The 18,108-nt window shown below is 46.6% G+C and overlaps 1 protein-coding gene across 1 annotated transcript in view; it reads right to left on the bottom strand.

The window, feature by feature from the left end:
* The window catches only part of LOC142575054 (4-pyridoxate dehydrogenase-like), a 237,371-nt gene that overhangs the window by 181,485 nt on the left and 37,778 nt on the right, over positions 1-18,108 (bottom strand). The window contains exon 5 of the mRNA XM_075684018.1: positions 14,543-14,745. Coding sequence (XP_075540133.1) covers positions 14,543-14,745 — 203 coding nt within the window. The remainder of the gene's footprint in view (positions 1-14,542; positions 14,746-18,108) is intronic.

Below are 18,108 nucleotides of genomic sequence, written 5' to 3'. Positions count from 1 at the left end.
ACTTATCAATATAGTATTTCACCTACCGCTTTTTAATCATTTCTTTCTTTATTAAAACACATATATCTACCTTGTACAGTTACTTATGCCGGCAACGGATCCGGTGCTATCAATCTCTTTCCTGCCTTTCTTTTTATCACGCGCTGGCAAGTGTGCGCGCGTCATCTGGTGGGCAGATGTGTCTTTTCTTTTAAGCGCTGAGCGTAGGCATCTAAATTACACCCTTTAGTTGCTGTTTTATTTTATGGCTCCCACTTAAGGGAAGCTCGTCATTATCCCTGCAACAAACTATAATATTTCAATATGACTATAATGCTTCTGCACAAAAGTGCAGCTGACTGGCTTTCTTTATAAATTCTGAGCAAAGTGACTCAAAGCGATGTGATAAAACATTCATCATGATGTGCACTAGGGTAGCATACGGCTAATTGAGTCAATACTGTACTGAACTTTCATTATTAGACGAACTCTTACAACTAGACTCATTTTATGGAGATGTTAAATATGTAAATGTGCCGTCGCAAATTTTCGCACACAGCCCGGTTACAGCTTACGAGAACCTGCCTTTTCACCATCACTTCACTGCTTAACGCTCGTTTGTCTGACATGACTCATGCTCTTAAGTTTATCATACACGTAGTACTGAGGCGTCTTAACAGATTTTAAAAACGTGATTCGGTCTCAAGCAGCTATCACGAAACCAAGGAATACTATGAAATTACACAAGAAGTACTGCGCAACGTTGCTCATTTTAGAGTGCACAGACAGAAAAGAAAGTATAGAATGCCAGGGAGGTCAAACAGATGAGCATCCAGTTTGCTACCCTACTCTGGCGGAAGGGAAAGAGAGAGCAGAAAGAGGAAAACGGGAGAGAGTGAACACTGTGTGTACACGCATCAAAGCGCCTTGAAATCACTCATGTCCAGGTAAGTGTCCCGCCGATACATTGGACGGTCGTCATTGTGCAGTCTCTAGCTAATCTTGGTGCTTTCCCAGAGCTGGTGATGTGCGTTGAAGTCACATGGGAAGATCATGGAGCCAGTGGTCGTTAGCAGTACGCTACAGTACGTGACAGTATATTCTTATTGTGAACCGTGAGCCTTTTTGACTTCAGTGCCAATAGAATGCTGCGTGTAAACCATGATGCTTACTCAAGAGTTGCAAGCACTAAATTGAGAGCGTCTAGCACTTGCACTGCACTTCGCGTGGACGGACTTGGAAGGTTATTCAAGAGCATTCATAAAGTATTCATCAGAGACCGGAGAATCATAACCTCTTGCCGGTCTTCGGGCAATTTGTACTGAACCCGTGCTATGCACTCTACGGCGGTGCGGTCTGTCACGACGTGGCACCGGCTCCGGCTGTGTCATCAGTAGTGGCTTCGGTTTTGACATCAGTTGTGACGTCCGCTGTGGCTCTGGCTGTGGTTTTAGTAGTGCGGACCAAGTTGTATCGTTCTCCGCCGTGATCTTATTGTCAGATTTAGATTGAATTCCGCGAGACCTAAGGGACAGAGGAGGAGGTGTCGGATGTGGTGTACTCTGTAAAGCGGCGTCGGCATCAGCGTTTAATTGCCGCAACAGATTCCCGACGAGACGAATGGTCTCTAGTGATTGGCTTCGAGACTGCCCTTTCCTTCATTTTGAGACAGTCCTTCACGGAAGCGGGATGATACCCGAGGCAAGAGGTGTATTTGAGGACCATGACTACAGAGGAGTCTGCTTCGTGGGGCTCGCTGCCGCGTGAGCAAACTCTTGTGTTCTCGCACACGCCGCTCACGTTTCCCAGCCTCATACAATTGCGGCATCGGAGTGGCCTTGGGATAAATGGTCGCAGAGGGAGACTCGCCCTCGAAAATTATTTTCACACAGCGCGATGTACCGAGGCGAGACACAGGTTATGGTGACGTCATCAATGACTGGTTTCACCAAAATCGGCAAGTCAGCGTTGGAGATGGAGACGTCCACGTCGCAGGTGACACCAGTAGTTGTGTCACTGTCCAGAGGAATATGCGAGCGGACCTTCAAGCCAGCAAATTCTGTAAGTTTACTCAAAGTACCCAGCGCCGTGCCAACACCAAAATATTTTTCGTGAGGTGACTGTGATGGCTTTAACTTGCTCTGGCGCCATCACTTCAAGTTGCACCGAGACAGACTGTCTATTGGGTCACTTCATGTTATGGGTAGAGAGTTCTGGTACAAATAGAATCGTACTGACTGCGGTGTATTGCGGTGCGGTGACTGCGGCGTATTGTGTATTCCGAGTTTATGCTGCCGGTGGTGTGCTAGAATACATGGATGCCCTGGTGGAGTGTCTTCGTTTCGCCTTGCGGCTCCGCATAGGCTTACAGGTGCCATCGGCGAAGTCCTCACTGCTGCGAGAGAAGACAATGATGTCGTTAACGTCGGTGTCACTCTGGACGCCGGTCCGCTTCCTAGACGCAGCCGTCGCGAAAATCTACATCCCCGGCAGAGGCACAGGGACGTCTGCTTGCATCCGTACTACCAACCACGGCGGCTGTCCAGAGGTGTACGCGGAAATCAGGAGAAAACAGCCGAGCTGGAAAAATAGCGTCCTGGCTCACAATTTTCCACAGCGAAAAATGCTGTTACTCGAGCAAACCCACCACGGGGAGATTTTTACGTCTCAACACGGCGATGCGCATTCTGTTTAGACCTTTACAATGACTCGACAACGGGTTTGGTGGATTACCGACCCAAAGTCCACCTCCAGCAGCAGCAACATGCCTTTAAGACAGTCTTTTTTTCCCCACGTAAATGAAATCTAGCGAATGTCTGATTTAAGCCGCGTTGTAATAAAGTCAAATTAATTCAAGTGAAATTATTAGATTCACGCCATTCTCGAGATATCTGTCAAGAAATTGGCCTTTATAGTTCACTGATGTCTCAAATAATGTTTTCCCGTATTGTGTGAAGGCAACCTATTCAGACTCTATTAACTGGAATGCCAGTAAACTCCGTAGCACGTTCTGGGGACGAAGTACAGTTTTTCTTTTTTTTCTCAGAATTTACTTTTTATGCAAAGCCTTAAGCGTAGGAAACGCGCCGATATTGCAGAGAAGTTCCTCGGCGAAGCGGACATAGCGTGCCACACTAATATAAATTTCATAGTAACATAAACACAAGATTATTAATTAAGCATTTTATTATAACTATGTGGATGCGGGGGGGGGAGTGCAGTTATCCAAATTTAGAAGTTGGGGGCGGCAACTTTTATTGCACGTACGTATTTTATGTTGCAAATCTCACGTAATTCGAGAATTCATCATCAACTTTTACGCTCAGTTCAGCCATTATCGAAATCAACTGCCCAGGAGCAATGACGAAGACCCCCCCCCCCCCCATCATGTCTAGCGGAAACGCGCCGTGACGAAAAGCGCGTCCAATTTGAAAGTGAACGTAGAGGCTGGTCACCGCAGATCTCGATGTGGCACGTGCTGCCTGCCGAGTATCTGCCGCGACCTGCTGTGTGAGTGCTTGCGGTAAGTCGTATCATTGAAACTTCATCAGAGGCTTCGTCACAGGACGTTTCCATCAGACCGTCACACTAGGTATTGAGATTGCTTTCGTTAGACGTTGAAATTCAGTGGTGAATATCGGATACCAGGATCAATTTTCAACCTTATTTTAAAAATTAAGGTGCATAGAATGTGATTGCCTCCAATCTTGCTTCATAAAGTAATGCGCCAAGGTTCTAATAAAAGAAAATCAAATATTTTTTGTAAATAGCTTTCTAAAGATACGTTATTCGCAGTAAATTAGGTTCGGCTTGCCTAGGAACACATTTGTATAAGCGATACGTTTCCCATGCTGATAGATTTTTTGTAAAAAAAAAGTATAGCCTGTAACACAACCTGTGTGAAAAATGGGGCCAGTATTCCTGCAAAAAAGCCGTGACTTCACGGATCTGCACCTTTAGTTTACAAGTTGTAACACGTGCGTTACCGTCAGTAGGAAGGTTAATTGGTGAAAACGAGAACGTGTTTTCTTTTGTAATGTTGAAAAATTGCAAAGTGTAAAGGGGTGTGTTCAAAGAAAACACAGGGGTCCCCATCTATTCTTTATTTCGAAGAAAATTTTATAAGAAAAGCCAAGATCACTCGATCGGTCGGAACCGAGCCTATTCTAAAGTTCTAAGGTAGTTGGCATAGCAGAGCAACAAATGTGAAGAATTTCAAAACGACGAGTTGTAACTGTCGACAGTTGGTTTATTTCAAGCTGAGGCACATTGACGACACCCATACGCCATCAAAAATACCTGGCGCAGAGTTATGGCCTCCTTTCGCCCTTTAACAAATTTATACATTCACACAAACCCTGTCACACTTACAAATGACACACAAGGACGCATTCACAAATGGTATTTCTACTTCTGACAAAGAAAAGGACCCGAGTGCTTGCACACTCAGTGCCCAAATTTAATATTTTTGTTTCTTCTATTAATAATCTTGTTAGTTCGACACATAGAGATATGTCGATAAAACCAGGGCCTTCTGAAAAAGATGGTTCGCATCCACATATGCTACAATATAATGGCAACCCCACATCGCGTTCCTTCCTGATATTATTACAGTGCTCTGTTAATCTGTCAATCCCGCAGCGGCTCGTCTGCACGAGATATTACTTTACTGCAGGAAAGATGTATCTGTTACACACCTGCTTACCTGTAGTTCACAAACCACGTCCTTTGACGCTTTATGCCGGCGTTCATCTTCTGCTTTGTCGGATTTCGCATCTAATTTATTGATTTATTTATTTAATTATTTAATTATTTATTTATTTATTTAAAATACCTTACATGCCCATTTCAGGGCATTGGGTAAGGGGGACACAAAGTAATAAGTGTTTCAACAGGAGTCAACAATATAAACATCAATACAGGTTTTCACAAGATAAGTAAAGCAGTATAGGAGTAAACAATATAAATATCAATACAGGCATTCACAAGATAAGTAAAGCGAAGTTCAATAAATGTTTGTCTAGGCTAAGGTTTAGAGAGCGTAAACACGGTAATATACTCATGCACACAAAAATAGAAAAATACAAATGTGAGAAACAGGGAAGGAAAGCACAATAACATCCTTACCTTATACAATGTTTCTACAGGAAACTTTGCCATTCTTCGCGAAAAGCGTCACGATCTGTTATGCTCGCAATGTTATCAGGAAGACTGTTCCATACGGTTATGACACGTGGCAGTGCTGATGCGTTAAATGACAGTGTATTGCCGAATATGCGCACGAAACTATGGCTATTGTTAAGGCGACGTGACGTGCGCGCTGGTACTTCAAGCGGCAACACGTGAGGTCGATTACCATGGACGTATCTATGGAAAAGGCAAAGAAGGCTTATCGTGCGGCGAGTTTCAAGTGGCTGGAGCGAAATATCTGCTTTAATCTTGGTCACGCTGCAAGTTCTGTCGTGGTTACTTGTGATGAAGCGCGATGCCCTGTTCTGAATTTTTTCTAGCATATCAACCAAATAATTTTGATGTGGTGACCATACTGATGACGCAAATTCTAACTGTGGGCGAACAAAAGTCTGATATGCTAATTTACGAACCGTAGCAGGGGATTTACGCAAGTTCCGTCGAAGATAACCCAGAGTTTTCGAAGCTCTTGCGGAGATAGCTGTTATGTGTGTACTCCAGGAAAGATGAGTTGTAAGTTCAATGCCAAGTTACTTGTAGGACAATGTCGGAGGTACGGCGGTGTTATTTAGGACGTAAGAAAAGTGAGAGTTTGAATGTTTTCGCGAGAAGGACATAACTTTACATTTGTCTGAGTTCAGGGTCATCTGCCACGTACTGCACCAGAAACTGATAAGGTTAAGGTCGTTCTGCAATATTAAATGGTTATCAGATGTTTTTATTGTACGGTATAAAATGCAATCGTCGGCGAAAAGCCTTATCTGCGATGGTATGTTTTGTGGAAGGTCATTAATGAAAATTAAGAAAAGAAGAGGACCAAGGAGACTGCCTTGCGGTACGCCAGATGTAACGTCGGAAGTAAGCGATGAGTGGTTATTAACAACAGTGAACTGTTGCCGCAAGGAGAGAAAGTTTCGGAGCCAAGATAAAGTTAATGAATCCAGCCGGAGCGCGGATATTTTTGAGATGAGGCGACAATGAGCGACACGATCAAATGCTTTGGAAAAATCTAAGAATACACAGTCAGTCTGCTGTTTGTTATTCATGCTGGAATGTAATTCTGTAGTAAATTCAAGCAACTGAGTTTCACAAGATAAGCCTTTTCTGAATCCATGCTGGTTAAAATAAAAAAGTCATTTGATTCTAAATGGTGGTAGATATGCGATGCTATGATATGTTCCAGTAGTTTACAGCAGATGCATGTTAATGAGATGGGACGGTAATTTCGTGGAGAGTACTTGTTATCCCCCTTGAATACAGGGATAACCTTTGCGATTTTCCAGTCAAGGTGTAGTTCGCCAGATGATAAGTGTTTCCTAAAAATATGACACAAAGTGTGGCTTGAAATTGTAACGGTATTTTTTATTATTTTTGAGTTAATATTGTCTATACCAGAAGATGTGGATAATTTCAGATTATTTATGAAAGACGAAATGGGGGGGCCATCTGCTTATATATCTGCAAATATATTTTAACTTGCATGAGACTGGTTGAGAAAACTACTTCTACGTTAGCGCGCTAAAAGAGTAACTGAGGTTTTACGTGCCAAAACTAGGATCTGATTGCGAGGCACCTCGTAGTGGAGGACTACTGATTAATTCTTACCGCCTGTGGCTCTTTAAGTATACCCAATGCGCGGTACACGGGCCTTTTAACATTTCGTCTCCATCGAAATGCTTCCAGGGCGTCCGGGATTTGTTCCCGTGACCTGGTGCATAGCAGTGAAACACTAAAGCCACTAAGCAACCACGGTGGTTAACGTATGCGCTTTCTGCGAGACTTTTTAGGTTGTACCAGTTTTCTGCGAGTATGACACAAAATATTTTCTTCCCATCGTCCACACTTCTCGGAAAGTTGACCTGATCACGGTAGGGATACTTGCTAATCAGACCTTCTACGACTGACACCTGAACGGGCAAAGGTTGGTACGTTTCTGAAAGACGAGAAGAGTGACTGTAGAGGGCCTCCATGAGGAAGTGGCCCCACAATTTCTTATGACCATTTTCTAGGCTCAGAACGATGATTATTCTCTTAAGCAGCTGAATTAGACTGTGCTGACCAAAAAATTGGAGGACGCTTAAGCTTCGCCCTCAAGAGTGGAACGCGACAGCGTTCCCGTCGACCCGCCAAGGGGTGTAAGACAATGGGCTACGGCGCAGCGACTACGCGCCCCGCATCGGACGCGGTGAGCGTCGAGCAACGCAGCGTTCGGCGCGACAACGAAATGTGCGCCTGAGCAAGCGACGCATGCCTGAGCCTTAGAAACAGCTCGTTTCGAAGGCAACACCGCGTTCACTAGAGGCGCTTTTGTACCGCTTTGAAGCATCGAACCCGTGGCTCAGTGGTAACGTCTCCGTCTCACACTCCGGAGACCCTGGTTCGATTCCCACCCAGCCCATCTTGGAAGTTGCTTTTTATTTATCAAGTGCCTGCCGTGATTTATCGCTCACGGCCAACGCCGCGGACGCCGACGCCGACACCGACACCGACGCCGACGACACCGGCTTTTCTGCGACACGAGCTCCTTAACGCTATCGCGTTAAAATGGAAAAGACAGTTTCCTTACTCGTTATTGATAACGCCACAAGGCTCCGTTAGCAGAGAACGCGCGAGTGTGAACTGCTTTTATTGCCGTAGCAATTATATAGACGCCTTAGAATGCCTTGGGAACTATGCAAAGGGGGAAGGCAGCTGGGGAAGATCAGGTAACAGCAGATTTGTTGAAGGATGGTGGGCAGATTGTTTTAGAAAAAGTGGCCACCCTGTATACGCAATGCCTCATGACTTTGAGTGTACCGGAATCTTGGAAGAACGCTAACATAATCCTAATCCATAAGAAAGGGGACGCCAAAGACTTGAAAAATTATAGACCGATCAGCTTACTGTCCGTTGCCTACAAAGTATTTACTAAGGTAATTGCAAATAGAATCAGGAACACCTTAGACTTCCGTCAACCAAAGGACCAGGCAGGATTCCGTAAAGGCTACTCAACAATAGACCGTATTCCACTATCGATCAGGTGACAGAGAAATGTGCGGAATATAACCAACCCTTATATATAGCTTTCATTGATTACGAGAAGGCGTTTGATTCAGTCGAAACCTCAGCAGTCATGGAGGCACTACGGAATCAGGGTTTAGACGTGCCGTATGTAAAAATTACTGAAAGATATCTATAGCGGCTCTACAGCCACCGTAGTCCTCCATAAAGAAAGCAACAAAATCCCAATAAAGAAAAGGGTCAGGCAGGGAGACACGATCTCTCCAATGCTATTCACAGCGTGTTTACAGGAGGTATTCAGAGACCTGGATTGGGAAGAATTGGGGATAAGAATTAATGGAGAATATCTTAGTAACTTGGGATTTGCTGATGATATTGCCTTGCTTAGTAACTCAAGGGACCAACTGCACTGCATGCTCACTCACCTGGAGAGGTAAAGCCAAATGGTGGGTCTAAAGATTAAGCTGCAGACTACTAAAGTAATGTTTAACAGTCTCGGAAGAGCACAGCAGTTTACCATAGGTAGCGAGGCACTGGAAGTGGTAAGGGAATACATCTACTTAGGACAGTAAGTGACTGCGGATCCGGATCATGAGACTGAAATAATCAGAAGAATAAGAGTGGGCTGGGGTGCGTTTGCCAGGCATTCTCAGTTGATGAACAGCAGGTTGCTATTATCCCTCAAGAGAAAAGCATATAACAGCTGTGTCTTACCAGTACTCATGTACGGGGCAGAAACCTGGTGGCTGAAATTGAGAACGAGGCAACGAGCTATGGGAAGAAGAATGATAGGTGTAACGTTAAGGGATAAGAAAAGAGGAGATTGGGTGAGGGAACAAACGCGAGTTAATGATATCTCAGTTGAAATCAAGAAAAAGAAATCGGCATGGGCAGGACATGTAATGAGGAGGGAAGATAACCGATGGTTATTAAGGGTTACGGACTGGATTCCAAGGGAAGGGAAGCGTAGTAGACGGCGGCAGAAAGATAGGTGGGCGGATGAGATTAACACGTTTTCAGGGACAACATGGCCACAATTAGTACATGACCGGGGCAGTTGGAAAAGTACGGGAGAGGCCTTTGCCCTGCACTGGGCGTAACCAGGCTGTGATGAAAATGAATTATATGGACATTCAAGGCGCATTTGTGTTGTCGGCGTAGTTGTCGCCATGAGGCTCCGTTTAAAGTCCATGAGCGATAAATTCGTCGCCACGCATTGTATGCTGTATGTGCGAGTGAAAGCGTGCGAGAGTGAGCTGGTGGTCACAGCTCAATCTCGCGTACGCAACGGCAGAAAGCATCCAGGAAACTCGCCGCCTTTCGTCGCGCACAAGGCTTCTTGGGAAGGGTAGCGAGGGGGGGGGGAAGGGCGTGCTTTCTACTCAGGCGACCCGGGCGCGTATACTTACAACTGATAGTAGGTACAGCGGGGCGTGGCACTTTCGGAGGCACCGGACGTTTGCGCGCTAGCGCGAGTAAGAACGGGTGCGAGAGAGAAAATGTGGGGGCTTTTGCAAGGTCGATTCAAATAGGTCGCGAAGCTTCATGCGAAAAGCGGTTCAGAACAGATTGTCACCGACATCAGCATGGGGGGTTATGGGAGCAGCGATTGAAGCGCGACTATGTTTGGAGGGAACAAACATTGGGAAAGAAAAACGCGTTTTTTTTTAATTCAAGCGAGACACAGTTAGATTCATTCAACGAAAATAAAAATTCTAGTCAATTTTATATATTCGTGAAGAGTTAAGAAAATACAAATTTAATTTTATTATTATTAATAAATGCATTTCTTTACAGCGCCCATCGCTACGGGGGGCGTTGACGCCACTATCACTCGCAATGCAATGCACGTCTTTAAATGAGCAGAAAGGCGCACTCGTAAAGTTCACCTGTTGAAATACGCCCTCCTCACAGTTTGTGCGTTCTTGCTTGTCGAAGTTTGTCTGAATTTGGTGACGCGGGTAGCTTCATCGCTTTTTAATGTGTTCAGTCAAAAGAAGTGAGTTGCGACCGCCAGCTGATTGTGCAGTTGTTTTCGCGCGACTGCGCTGGCCGACAGGCTTGGCATCCGACAATAGGATCAGCACTCTACACCTAAAGCTTTCGTCGGCCTCCAAAGAAAGTATGTTCTGGGCAGGGAGGCGATTTCGACAACCGTACGGCTGGCCTTTTCCTGCATCGCTTTCCACGCTGAAAGCTCGAAACGCACATCAAGTCGAATGGCGGGGCATTTGAATATATAGTTCCAAAGGCAGGACAACAAAACAAATTTCGCGCCTTCAAAAATAACATGACGTCACTTCTGCTTTTAACGGACGTGGCATCACATCATTTTTTTTTCCGCCGGAAGTGTTCCCACCACATACAGATGGCGCTAAGCCCCATGAACCGCCGATGGACCGCCATGTTTTGAACGTATGGGCTCCTATGGAAGCTTCGCTACCAGGTATATTTACCTTGGCTTTTGCTCCTTGAATGTATGACTATGCCTAGGCACTACGGAGGAGTTTCTTAGCGCGTGCTGTATGCGTTTGTCTATAGGCGTGCCGGAATCGCGAAGTGGGATCGAGTTCCTTTACGCTTGGACGCTGGCTGCCGGCGCGGTGAAACAGGTGATAACATCGCAGATCTTTCCGTGGGAGCAGTAGGGACCGTGGAATATGCCGATTCGCATATATTGAATATGCAGAAGGCACAGCGTCTCAGACACCGCGGTTGAACGCGAGTGACTGAAAGGGTGCCGGCGACATACAACGGCCCCGCAACCGCTATTAGAAAACGTTTTTTTTTTTATACAGAACAGGGCGCATTTTGACAGGGACAAGGAGGGAGACACGACACGGACAAGTGCTGTTGTGTTTAAATGGCTTACCAAATTGGCCAAACGTCCGTTATAAAAATAAGCCGCGCCCCCTAATGCGTTTTACGCTAACCAACGTTAACCTAGCCTAACGGAACATAACGTGGCTGAGACGCAAAGACAATAATACGCACGGCGTAACCGTTGTGATAATACATTGCACTACGCTAATCTAACCTAAACCTAAGCTAACCTAACCTAACGTGGGCGAGACGCAAGGTCAATAATCCTCACAGCGTGACATCTGGCAATCGTGTTAAACCGTGGTTGTTGAGGCGCTGTGAGTTTGTTTCATTCAAAGGGGACCACACAAAAATGCTCCTGAAAAATCCAGGAGAGCAGGCCCGGCCTCTTCTAAGGCCCCTATAGCTCGCTCGGCAAGATGAGTGTTCTTTTCTTTCGCCTTTTTGTTTTTTGACGGTAGAGTGCCGTGAGGCGCGACAAAGTTATGATCCGGCATGACTGACTGAATACCAGTGCAGTAAGTGCGAGAAATCTCTCCGTCGTACCTTTAGACACAGCGATCACGAAATGGGTTGTCAGTGCGCACTGATTCACTTGTTTCACCGCGCCGGCAGCCAGCGTCGGAGCGCAAACTCGACCGCCCTCCGCCATTCCGGTCCGCTTAGGACAAACGCATGCTAAACGCGCAAGGAAACCTCTCCACCGTAGTGCCTAGGCAGAGTCACATATTCAAGGAACAAAGGCCCCAGACTTTCTCTCTCGCACCTGCTCTTACTCGCGCCTGCGCAGAAACTTCAAGCGCGGCGAGAAATAACACGCCCCGCTGTACCTACTAGCAGTTGTAAAAATGCGTCCCGAGTAGCCGCGCGCCCCCTACTGGGCCGCTGTGTCTTGAAAGCCATCTGCGATGGGCATCTGCTACAGGAGTCCGCGCTGTGTTTTGAAGGCGCAGTGGGCGTTGATGCGAGCGGCTGCACGAAGGTCAATGCGCTCGCTGCTGTTGCCGGGTTTACTCGCTACATCGTTTTGACAGCGAGTTTCCTCAGTCAACGAGTGAGATGTGTTCATGTTGGCTTGTGCGCGCGTGACACCATGCTTGTTAATTTTGTTATACTCGTGGACAACATTCTAGGGCAATGAAGGCAAAGCTACGGAGACAAAGCACTCACAAGTGAAAGCGCTTCGACAAAGAGTCCCGCGCTTTATTACACGTTATTTTGGGTTAGATAAGAGAAAACGTAAACAAATAATTAGCATCAGTTAAGTAAGACTGAACACACCACTGAGTGTAAAGGTTTACTCATTTTGCGGCTTCTCCCTTCCGCCTCTGGGGAAACGCGAAACTGCCGCACGTGGAAGCTACGTAAATTCAGCTTCTCTTCCGAGCAAACAAGTTTTAAAACTTGGTTCCGAGCAACCAAAAGCACTGTAAAAGTCTGCCGGATTACTTGGCACAGAACGCGTGAGCAGCAGCCACGCGTCCACAGTTTTCCCTTCATAGCCGCAGAAAGTTGTCCGCAAGTTGTTGCGTATCGCAGGGTACTGTACCTCACCGCTGCCGATCAGTTGTGGCGACGCTTGTTTATCGAAGCTCGACCGACGTTACTATTGGGTAGCCTGCTGCTGTCGGCAGGCTGCAGGCATCCGGTAGCCCATGGCGACCAGGCAAGGACGAGACGACTTCAAGTGCGAAACTTGCACTGTTCATTCAAAGCTTGGTGAAAGATGATAAGAGAATAAAGTGTAAAAGTACTTTGCAGAGCCCCTTTAAATAGGCTCTCTAAAGTCGTGGGCGCGATCTTGCTCACGTCTACGTCACGTGCCATGCACTGAGTCTGGTTTGTGGAAGGGCGTCTCCCACTTTCAGTGAGTCGGTACGGACCCGCCTCCGCAGGCACCAAGCCCCCAGGTGCGGGATCGGAGGCGTTTTTCCTTTCTTCTAGGCGACTTTAGTTCGCGGAAAGGGGCCTGGTCTATTCTCCCAGTTGACGAGGTAAGCCTTCGTGGTGGCTTTGCAGCTGCTCTCACTTTCAGTGAGCCTGTAGGTCCGGGAGGGGTGGCTTGATCCTTTGTTCTAGGCGACGTTGGTTCGCGGAAGTTCTCCTGTAGAGCTTGACAGTTCGTGGAAAGGGCGTCTTGTTGTGGATAGTGGCGGTTGCTCTATTGCCCCGCTGACGTCTTCACAAGTGTGCCTCTTCTGGCGGCAGCCCAGGGGTCCTGTCTTCCTAGTGAAATATTTTGCGCGCACAATTGACAAGGACACAGTGAACGGGGCCGCGCGAGCGCTTACTCAAAACTGCTTTATTTGCGGAAAGATACCGAACATATACCCCAGCTATCAGCTCTGAGCGTGTGCAACAAGAGTCGTCAGTAAAACAGAAACAGATTAAAAACTGTTTAAAAAGGTTCAATCAGTATTTAAAAAGGCAAATTCATTTTCAGTGATTGCAACCGATGGTTAGCTTATGCATTTTTCAGCACAATTTTTGATATGAAACGAATCTGTGATTTCACGTGTTTGTTTTTATCAGAAAACAAAATGCCAGTGTCAAAAAATACCGGATCACAATGACATAGATTACAGTGGTTCGACAAGTGCGAACAGTTTTCTTTACCAAGAGAACGCTCATGTTCCTTTAGGAGGGTGTTTATGCACCGACCGTTTTGTCCTATGTACACGTTGCCACAGGTTAATGGAAGCCGGTACAGAACACCTATTCTGTATTTTGTGAATTTTGGACCTTCTTTGAGATGGCAGCTGCATTTTTTTACCCTATTGCCAAACTTATTTGAAATAGCTTGGCAGAGTTTTTGCACCTTGTTAGGAGCGCTGAAAATCACTTCAACGCCATACCGGCTGGCAACATTCCTTAGCCCATGGGAAAAATAATGGGCGTAAGGTACAACCGCAAGGCGCTTTTTGTTTGTGCTAAACCTGTTCCTTGAATCTGTGGGTTGTACACCCTTTACTATTCTTATTACCTTTACGGCCGCTCTGATTATAATGCATTCCGGGAATCCCACTGAAGCTAGTCTTGTTACCTGATTTGCAAAGCTTTCTTTTATTCGTTGGCAACAAGATTTTGAATAAAGCGGCCCGAAGGCAAGACACCGCAATTGTGCTTTCATAATTTTTATACCGGGAACTGTGAACATTGATAATAGAAATAAATGAAATTCAGTTTAAAGTGCGTGACGAAAAAACAAACACATGACAAACTTGGTTTTTGTCGAGCAAGTTCCAAGATAGGGCCGCCTTTGTAAAATTTTATGCGTATTTTAAAAGCGAACTCCATTCACAATACTTTCTCTCCATTATTTGTAACTTTTTGAGCGTCCAGCCAAATATATTCGAAATAAAAAATTTGCAGAGCGTCGGAAATTGCAGTTCTTACGCAGAAATAAAAGAAGAATGACACTCTATTTCGCTGAAATTTCGTCAGCATTATCGCCTGTCATCGTTAATTTCCTTTATTCAAAAATATGGCTGAGTATCTTTCTTCCTCCGTCGAAGACGAACCGCGATGCTGGAGGAGCATGTGCACCCACCTGTTCCCTGAGTGCGAACGAGCAGCCCTCTTGCGGCTCGGCGACGAAGCTCCAGTCGATGTCCGTGTGGTGGCTGACGGAGGCCAGCATAGGCACGTCCGTCACCGAGTCCTCGACGCCGCCGGCTTCGAGCAACAGGACCCGGTGCGAGGGGTCTTGCGACAGGCGGTTGGCCAACACAGAGCCCGCTGAGCCACCGCCCACTGCGAAAATAAAATTGTGCAGCTAATAAGAGCGATGAAATTTTATTGTCAAGCCAAATACATTACAAAGCACAGTTATGCCAAAGCAAAAGAAAGATTTGAAGGGCAGAGCCTGGCAGTTATTGGAACATTTTACCATATATACCAAACCAACAGAGGAGCACGGTTAGATGCTCTGGATCAAATATTAAAGGGACCCTCAAACGATTTTGACGATTTTCTACAAACGTACTGAGCCGTTAGAGTAGGTCCTTCTGATCATTAATTGACACATCTAAGTGCTCCGCGTAAAGCGTGTAATTTATTATAAGGCTTTAAAAATGCACATCGCTGCCGATCGCAGCACACTGCTCGCCGGAATTTTAAGCCACCCCTACCCATATGACCGAAATCACCCATATGACGTCAGTGGGGCGAGCTATCCGATTGGCTGACCAGGGCGCGTGATCGATAAATTTTCCAACTTTATGGTAAACAAATAATGTTCGTAATAGCTGGAATGTTAGTTAATTTGTTTTTATAAAAAGCAAGTAACATAAAGAGAATGCACAAGAACAATTTTTCAGTACACTTAAGCACTTCCGGCACACAGCAGGTGTCGTCTGCTTGTGTTACAACGTGCTCCGTCTTTGACGAGAGCTCCGCCGTCAATGTCGGTTTGTCTTTTTGCGAGCGCTATGATTCCACTTTGTTGCGTTGTGGACTGCAAACGTAGCGATTAGCAATATGTCAAGCTGCGACGTCCTGTCCCTCTGCAATCCAGTAGACGAGCGGACTGGCTGCAGCGCATCGGACTGCCGCTATCCGATCGGCGCCAGGATTTGTGCGATTGCGGCCGTCACTTTACACCGGAAAATTACTAACACAATAGCGTTTCGCGAGTCCGGTATTAGGGTAAACGCAAGTACAAGGGGCAAGGCCTGGCCGTGTCACCTTGCGTGTGGTTTGAGGGGATGAACATAAGCGCAAATGGGAATGGTCTGCCCGGTTCAGCCACCTGGTGACTTAGAGCTCAACCACACACAGTAGCAGTAACAAAATGTTATCTTCTTTGCTGCTGGTGTAAATTTTTCGCAGTAGTGTAATCGTTAACACGGTTCTTTTTGTAAATGTTTCAAATGTTTTACACTTGGTTAGAGCAATATTAGCTCTTTGGCTGGTTGAGCTCTGCGCCCACGGGTGGCTGGACCATGGAGACCGATCAGGCAGCACACGTACGTCTACGCTAACGTTCCTTCATCAACTTGAGTTTATGCCTCCATCGTTCCGTCGAAATATTCAGGTAGTGTGTGATTACCGGAATTCCAGACACTTTCTGCGCTACGACAGAATGCTCGCAACGCAGGCTGCTTCGTAAGCTCTCGTTTGGGGTCGACGGCCAAGCGGCTAGCGGAGCGGTTTCTCGCGGGCGGGGGCGGGCTCCAAAACAACCGGAAATGGACGATGTGACGACGCATCATGACGCAGAACCAGTGAAGGCGGAGCTTAGCCCCGATCACTCGGCGAACGCGTTGAGGAGGAAAAGCATGGCTAGGGAGGAGGGTAACTTGTAATCACTTGTAGCTCCAATAATACGCAACGCTTCACTTAAATTGTGGTGTGAATGTTCTACTCAAGCTGTCCCCTACGCGTCTACAAATTTTGTCCGAACCGTTTCAGGGGCCCTTAATACGATAGCTCCTTTAATACTTTTTTTCGGCTTGTTTATTGGCAATAGTGGTTCTGGCTTAAGACCAGGGTTGCTATGCAGGATGCGCCGAGCTTCTCGTTCACATGGGTTTTACCCGAGTTTGCTCGACGGCAGTCAGTGAACGGAAATAGCGCGGAACGCGCAAAAGCTACAGGCAAAAAATTATGTAGACAAAAAGCCGCGTATGACAACATGAGCGCACCTTTCATGCGCAGAAGGCTGCACAACGAAACGCGCCAGCGCCGCGTATTGTTATCAACGGATCATCGCAACTTAGCAATACTGTGACTGTCCCGCTGTCTGTCTGCACACTTGCCGTGAGCCGCTTGCCACGCCTTTCCCGGGCGCGTCAAGGGCGTGCCTCCTCTTTCGGCAACTATCTTTCTATCCTCCATCGAATGCGAACAGGGTACATGCGGCGGATTCTTGCACCTACGCTTTCGCTCAAACGAATACGTTAAAATACAGCAAATAAAATAACGAACATTTTTATTTTTAAGTGTCTGTTTTTCGTTTTGAATGCTAGAAATTTGTGATGACAAACGGAGATCGAGCAAATTATTAAATTTTGCACTTCTTGCCGCGAGTGGCGACAGTGAGGCGAAAGCTAAGAATCGGATACATTGAAGCTGGTCGCACGCACGAGGCAGTTCATACGGTGAGATGTCGCCTAGGGGCGCTACAGTGCTATTCTCAATAATGTCAGTGATCACCACTCTTTCTCTACTAGGGGAATAGAAACGCAGCGCCGTGGTACGGCTGTTCATCGCAGGTGCCTTAAGGCCTCCACTTTACCAACTAAAAGCGACACACTAGTCATAAATACGGGAGCAACGGCTGTCGATGCAAAATGGCGGTCTTTACTGCCCGTAGTGACGCACTTTAGTGAAAATGTACCAGTTTATCTTTGTGCGCGAAGCCTCGGCGATGCATTGCGAAGAAGTGCATGCTTCCCATCGACACAATTCATCGCTTGTCATCGCTTGCCCAGTGAAAGTGCCTCTGAGCGCATGTACGCAGTATTTGAGTGCTTTGTGCGCACCAAGGTGCTTGCGGATTACTTATGCTGGAGCCAGCAGCGATCGCAGAAGGATATCGTAACGACACCGCAGCAATCGCATTTTGGCAGGTGAGGGCTCTTGTGTGCAGTTATGAAATGAGACTTCGAACTGAGGAAGGTGTTGGAACTGATGAGTGCGCAGTGCTTGTGATGAAGAAATGTCATTGCACTAGGTCTAGAAGAGCGAGCGATTGTCGGACGCTGATCGTGTTTACGACGTTGTGGCTCCGATACATCACCGATGACAGAGCAGCCATCTCAAACGACTGCTGCGATATGCACTCCTCAGCATCGTCGTCACCCTCGGCACATCGACGCCTTGCAAGCAGCTACAGTGACGTGCCGATAATTATTTACTGTGCGCTACGTCGCCACAATGCAGGCAATGAAACCGTGCTGTGGGGCCCTCTCTGCCCGAGAAGATATATGCATAAGCGAGCGACAGTCAACGCTTTGTTTTTGATAGTAGTGCGCAGTACATCACCGATGACAGTGTGTTGTGCGTGTTTTATGTCGCTGGTGAATATTGTTGATGCCTCTCAGCTCGGCACCGCGTCGCTGTTGCCGAAAGATAAGTTGGGCGTGGCCCAACCGTGGTGGGTGCGCGCACAAG

The sequence above is a fragment of the Dermacentor variabilis genome, chromosome 3 (assembly GCF_050947875.1).
Source record: "Dermacentor variabilis isolate Ectoservices chromosome 3, ASM5094787v1, whole genome shotgun sequence".
In the NCBI taxonomy this organism is placed as follows: Eukaryota; Metazoa; Arthropoda; class Arachnida; order Ixodida; family Ixodidae; genus Dermacentor; species Dermacentor variabilis.
The sequence above is the reverse complement of the archived record's forward strand: the minus strand, read 5'-3'. Positions and strand labels throughout refer to the sequence as shown.